The following is a 6,860-nucleotide window of genomic DNA, read 5'->3' as shown; positions in this document are numbered from 1 at the left end:
CTGCTGGTGGCCAGATCCCCGATGGCGTTCTCTGCAAGGAGAAAACCACCACAGTGAGAAAGCACACCTCTTAGACTGGCCAATGAAAACAAAGCAAGCCACATCTGAGTAGTCACAGGGGTCTACACAGGGCCCCTGTGAATCTCATAGCAACTCCCACTTCTTGTGTCACCTCCACTGAATGTGCAGGTGACAGGCCGACCACATTCTGGAAATAGGAACCAAGTCTGCCTTTTGAGGATTAAACTTTAAGATCAACTTGTAGGGCATCAGAGCAAAGATGTGCAAAGCGACTTTAAAAAGACAAAGGCTGGAGACCAGCAAATGGCATAACAGTTATGTAGCTGGACTCCCATGTAGTCTACTGTGGTTTGAGTCCTGGGCCCGAAAGCTTAACGCTCATGCCAGGTGCGTGTGCGTGCATGCCCAAGATCCCGAGAGGAAAATGGAGAAGTGATTAAGGTGTGGCCTTCCCCTGGGGGTGATTTTTTGCTTTCTGTCTGCCTGTCTTTTCCTTGAGCCCAAAATCTCTCAAAAACAACAAAGGCTTCCTGGGGCAAATACCCACTTAACTTTATCAATTCATCTAAAGAATTAAAAAGTCCAGAGGGCATAAAACAGTATAAATGTACTTAATACCCACTAAGCTATGCACTTAAGACAGTTAAAGTGGTAAATTTCACACTATGTAATTTTATCCACTCCCCTTAACAATTAAGGGGGTGGGAGGGTGGAGCCAGCCAGGAGGGAGGGAAGCCTGGCTCCCTTGCTTTGCACTGGTCTCTGGGATGCAGGGGTGGGGAGGTGGGGGGGCCTGGTGTAACCTGATGCCATTAAACAGTCACCTCATAAACCAGCTCCCCTTGTTCTTCCTCTTTCTCTATCAAGCAATCTTCTGGCAACTTGGCTAAGAGGATCATCTACATGCACCCAAGGCGCAGGCACAGAGATGCGAGTGGCTGGTCCCCTGGGTGGTTCTGGTTCTTGCTATAAATTAATAAACTGGTATTCTCATTTGGCTTCCTGCAGAGCTTGCCTGCCTGGCAGAGGATGAGCTGGGATAGGACTCCAGCCGCTAGCTGCTCTGGCAGTTTTTAGCTCTTTACAGACTCACAGGAGAGCCTCTGGAGACACACCCCAGATCCATTATCAGATGCCAACAAATGAGCATTCTGGGACCTCGAGACAAGGGCCAGCCTCTGGACCACCTCTATGGAGAGAGCAGTCCTGCCTTCTTCCAGCAAAACACAACAGCCATGTCCCCTTGCAGCAATGTCCTGTCTTAATGCCCGTCTACTGCTTGTGTTAACAACACTTCAACTCCTCTGATAAGGAGGGCCCAAATGGGCTTTTGTCCTCTATAATTAACTTTTGTATAGGACAGGACAAAAGAAGTATCAAAAAAATATTTTCCTCTAAATCCACCCCTCACTTGGAATCACAGCTGATGGAAAAATACGACAGAGTCATCTCAGAGTCACATGTGGTGAGGTTGCTGGTTACCCCTGCAGACTCTAAATACAATGCCTAGGACCTCGCTCTCCACCCTTGCTGGCTCCTGCTGCTAGGCTCTGGGCACACAGACTTCACGGAAATGCTCCTCCAGGTGCTCCTGGTCACTGCTGGGATTGTCTCGGGTACCGTGTATCAGACCTCAAGTCACAGCCAAGGCTACTGCTGTTTCTCCCTATTTACACACGTCAATAAATGTGTATGACTGCTGGATGTGTAGCTCAAAGCCGAGGGATGACAGCCCACAGTGAGACAGAAAACTGTAAAAGCCAACAAGGACGCAGGGTACAGGCCAGGCCTACAGCCAACAATGCGCTGCCCTGGGGGCAGCAGGGCACCCCATTACAGATTCATCATTTGGAGCCACAGTGCCAACGCTCAGTACCAAGAAAAGAAGCACAAGGTCGCACATGGATATTGGGGGAGTGCCTCTGAGAACCTTTAAGAGATGTGGAAGGCCAAACCTTCAGTCTCCAGACACTCGACACTTCATGGACACCAGCTCTTTCTGTTTGTTTGTTTTCTAAAGAATTATTTTATTGAACTTTGTTTGTTTGTTTAATTTGACCAGGAGGTGGTGCAGTGGCTAAGGTGCTGGACTCCCACATGGCCGAATGCAGTACAAGTCCCGGACCTGGTGGCTTGCTTTCTCACTTTACCTTTCTCTTTCTCTATGGTCAAATTTTAAAAATATATAATAATAACAAACAGATAATTATTTTTAAAAAGAAAAAATCATAATTATTTTATTTAACTTTCTTTCTTTCTTTCGAGAGATTTTTGCTATAGGGCACGTGCACTCGCCAGACAGAGCGAGACATTAGACAGAAAGCGAGAAGTCACCCCCCCAGGGGGGATGGCCACGCCGCAATCCCTTCTCCTCCATTCTCCTCTCGGGATCTTGGGCATGCACGCACACACACCCGGCGTGAGTTTTAAGCCACCGGGTCCAGGACGCGAACTGTGGTCGACGATGTGGGAGTCCAGCGACATAGCCATTACGCTAACTGCTGGTTCCCAACTTTATTTTTAACTTGACTCAGGGGGAGGGTGGGGAGTGAGAAAGTAAACTGCCAGGTCCAGGACTCAAACCATGGTCAGCCATGTGGGAGTCTGGTGCCCTTAACCACCATGCCACCTGCCGGCCCCATGCCACCAGCTCTTGGTGTGTTTTTTTTTGGGGGGGAGAGGTTTTTGCTATAGGGTGTGTGTGCTCACCAGAAAGACGGAGATAGACAGAGAGACAGAAAGTGAGAAATCACCCCCCAGGGGAGGATGGCCACACCACAATCCCTTCTCCTCCATTATCCTCTTGGGATCTTGGGCACACACACACACATGTGCCTGGCATGAGTTTAAGCCACCGGGTCCAGGACTTGAACCGTAATCCACTTATGGGAGTCTAGCGACATAGCTATTATGCCTACTGCTGGTCCTGCCACCAGCTCTTAAAGGGTCCCTCACAACTTGATTCAGAGCCAGTGTATGCTGTTGGGAGCTTCAGGTTTTTATTTAAACTGCGAGGCTGCCAGGGTGGTCATTACCTTGATTCCACAGCCTCCCTTGCTGGTGAGCGCTGGGAGGAGGATTTCAGGATGCATATTCGTTTTAACTTGACCTCTAAACTTGTGTGAGCTACTCTAGGCACTTGTCCTAGTGGTAAAAATAACCCAGTGCCCAGAAATCAGGAGGGCCAGCCTTGTCAGGGTGGGGCGGGGCAGGGGAAGCTCAGCTCAACAGGGAAAGCCATTCTTTACGCCTGGCCTGGTGTGGAATTTGCACTCAGAAGTAAAAGGAAGCCAGGAGAGGCGCAGTTCCGCCCCTATTCCCCCAGCTCTGCCAGGACACATGGTGTCCCCTTTCTGGGAAGAGGAGATGGGAGGGTACACTGTACTGAAACCAATGCGTGACCATGGGAACTTTCACACTGCACCTGTTTCCTCTGCTTCTTAAAACACCCCCCAGATCCGGCTGTAACAAACCGGTGAAGCACAGAAGGCATCTACACCTCAACTAACAAACCACCTCTAAGTAGTGAATCCCACTGCTGTCTTACCTGTGACACCGGCACATTTCTTAAGACACTCCTCCTTGCTCTGGTAATTATTGTTGTTTCCGTCACAGCCCCCGTACACAAACTGCTGGCAGGACCCTTCAGTGACGTTGTACCACCACCTAGGGATGGAGGCCCGGCATCTTCCCACCACCTTCGAGACATGGCAGGAGTCTGCAACACAAAACAGAAAACCCTGTTAGGCGTGGTGGGGAGTCCGGCAACAAAGGATGTGCAGTCACCTGCAAGAGGAGGCACAGTTCCCCAGGTCCCCAGGAGGAGAACCAGAGCCTGACACTCCAGCAGTTAGGAAGCCTAGGATGCCACTGGGCCTGCTTTGCGACTCCTTCCTTGTAGAGGAAGGAGACACGTCCTTTCGCCATAGAGACGCCAAGCCAGCCACTGGACGGCACATCAGCTGGTTTTCGGCCCCATGCCTGGCTTTGTACATTGTCAAGGACCATCTATCCAGTATAGAACCGTGGCCTTAAGAGACAAAAACTCCAGGACCCGTGGGTGCCATCCATCCCACCAGGTCAAGGGGGAACTTATGCACTGCAAGGTCAGAGCTGGGGGAGTGAGGGTGTGAGGGAGGTGTGGCGTCAGCGCCCTCCGCGCCCCTCACACCCCTTCCTGACTTTCCCTGTCCACTCCACCTGAGCAGGCTACTTCACACTCAAATCACCGCAAACATCTCAGAAGGAAGCTTCCTCAGTCTAGTGCCCTGTCTGCACCCCCAGCTCCAAAGGCAACTCAGGTCACCGGTCTGGCTCCAGCACCATTATGATTCCCGTCTGAGTACACCTCCGATGGGCCTAGGTTCCAAGGGGTTTCTTGTGCCCACTCTGGCACAAGGGAAACAAAACAACGTCACAAAAGCCCAGCTAGAAACATGTGCTTCCAAAAAGCTAGAGCTCAGCACCCTCGAGCATAAGTGTGGAAGGCATGACCTGCACCGAAACTGCCTTTCTCCTGGACTCAGAAGGATAGAAAGCAACCCAGACAGGGAGTGACCTAACCATGTGATTCCTGGTCTGCCCAGGGCCACTGAACCACCCCTCTGGCTTCAGCCTGTTTGGCGTAAGCACATTCCGACCTGTGGAGGGGCCTGGCACGGTGCCCTCAACATGTCTCAGACAGAAGCACCTCTGCGCTGAGCACTTGCTCATATGCTGGCATTCACCTAGGGAATCGCGGGAAGTACAGAGGGCAGGACTTGTGCTTCTGTCGTGTCTCCCAAAATACGTCCCAGCGATGGGCATGAAACCTGATGCTCTCCAACTCCCGCCTATGTGGGCTAGCCCATGGCCTAGTGGTTAAGGCAGCTGGAAAAACACTCTGGGCACATGTGCAGATGCACCCCAAATACCAAGGGGATGGAGAAATGGAGAAGGGATTGTGGAGTGGCCAGGTCCCATGGGGGGATGCTTTCTCCTTTTCTCTTGAGAACACACATGCCCTTTGGCACAAGTAAAACAAAACCCAAAAACCTGACAGAGGGCCCACTGAAGCTCAAGACAGCCAGGGAGGATGCCAGATGCCACACCAGAGAACAAAGCAGGGTGACCCCCAGTATACGGTAGGACTTTTCATAACTAAGGGTGTCAGGCACATGCTACGTGCAGGTACGGAAGCCTGAGGGAGTGTACAGAGGGAGAGAGAAAATATATAGACATATCTAAGGATGGACTGCAGTTACAGGGCTGAATTCAATACTGCCCCAAATCTGGCCCTCATCTTTATTTTTTCCATGATAGAGGGTAAGTACATGTGAGAGAAGCACCTTCAACAGGACCTCGTCTTCCCATCATGACCCCCTTTCCGAGCCTGCAAGCTCCTCAGGATCTTGGGCACCTGTGTGCAATACCCAGTGTGCTTGGGATGACACAGGGTCCAAAGTGCAGTACGCTGTGTAGCCTCCAGCACTGCAGTCCAGTACCCAGCAGACTGTGCCACCAAGCTGGGCCCAGCCCGCATCTTTATGGGCTCAGATAAGCACTCTCATGAGTGCCTGGGTGCTGATGAGACAGAGCGATGCTGGTCCAAGCTAGGAAAGCACACAAGATGGTACTGAAAGCAGAGCAGCAGGTGCTGATACAATCAGCCGTCTAGCAGGATCGATGCTCACATTAACCTGTCTACCAGCTCAGATGGAGCAAGCTACACGGTCAGAGTAAGGAAAGTTCACGGTATGACTCCTAGGAAAGTTCTGGCCACCGCGACATATCAGGCAGACCAGACTGCTCAGGTGGGCAGCTTGGGATGTGCTTCAAGAGCGCGGTCATGGTTCACCTCTACGCCACATCCTTTTCTGCCTGCACGGCTGGTCATTGCCTCCCCTGGCCCAGAATCCTCTTTCTTTAGGTGCGCTGGCACCTCCATTACAAGTCTTGTAGGCCTGGAAAGCTTGTCTGTCTCCAGATGGCTGTTCCCATCAGCTCTCTATCATCACACGTTGAATACATGGCTTAAATTTCAGCAAGCTGCTTTATGTTCAGGTTCCTTGGATAAGGTAGAAGGGAAAGGAGGACTTCACTGTAGACCAAGGAATTTAGAAAGGTCTATGTTTTTTAAACTTTTAAACAATTTTTATTTGCTATGGGGCACCTGCATTCTCCAGAGAGACAGAGAGAGAGGGAAAGCAAGAAATCACCCCCAAGTGGATGACCATGCCATAATCTCATCTCCTCCACTCTCTTCTTGGGATTTTGGGCATGCACACACACTCGGCATGTTTTTTGACCACTGTGTCCAGGACTCGAACCACACTAGTCAGCAATGTGGGATCCAGCAGCTTTAACTACCACACCACCTGGCTGGTCCAGAAATCTCTCTCTCTCTTTTTTTTTTTTTAAGGTTTTTGCCAGGGCAGGGGAGGGGGAGGGGGGCAAGTGGCATGGTGGTTAAGGCACTGGACATACCCACACGGCCAATCACAGTTCTAGTCCTGGACCTGGTGGCTTGCTTTCTCACTTCTCTTTGTGTCTCTCTTTCTCTGGTCAAGTAGAAGGAATGAATAAATAAAATTAAATAAATAATTATTAAAAGATTTTTGCCATAAGGTGCATTTGCATTTGCTGGGGAGAGACAGAGACTGTGAAAGGGAAAGTGACAAATCACACCCCAGGGGGATTGGCCACGCTGTAATCCCTTCTCTTCCATGCTCCTCCTGGGCAGGCAGGCATGCATTCGTACATGCCCAGTGTGATTTTCTTTTTCTTTTTTTTTTATTATTTTATTTAACTTTTTATTTATTATTTATTCATCTGTTTATTTCAATTTGACCAGAGCGGGA

The 6,860-nt window shown here is 50.3% G+C and overlaps 1 protein-coding gene across 1 annotated transcript in view; it reads right to left on the bottom strand.

The window, feature by feature from the left end:
- Window positions 1-2: 2 nt before the first annotated feature.
- The window catches only part of LOC106736349 (kunitz-type protease inhibitor 2-like), a gene marked incomplete at its 3' end in the record, with an annotated part of 45,952 nt that continues 39,094 nt past the window's right edge, over window positions 3-6,860 (bottom strand). Inside the window, exons 2-3 of the mRNA XM_014592933.2 lie at window positions 3,569-3,739; window positions 3-31 (exon numbers count right to left, since the gene is read on the bottom strand). Coding sequence (XP_014448419.1) covers window positions 3-31; window positions 3,569-3,739 — 200 coding nt within the window. The remainder of the gene's footprint in view (window positions 32-3,568; window positions 3,740-6,860) is intronic.

This window comes from Tupaia chinensis, unplaced genomic scaffold (genome assembly GCF_000334495.1).
Source record: "Tupaia chinensis unplaced genomic scaffold, TupChi_1.0 Scaffold138910_1, whole genome shotgun sequence".
In the NCBI taxonomy this organism is placed as follows: domain Eukaryota; kingdom Metazoa; phylum Chordata; class Mammalia; order Scandentia; family Tupaiidae; genus Tupaia; species Tupaia belangeri.
The sequence above is the reverse complement of the archived record's forward strand: the minus strand, read 5'-3'. Positions and strand labels throughout refer to the sequence as shown.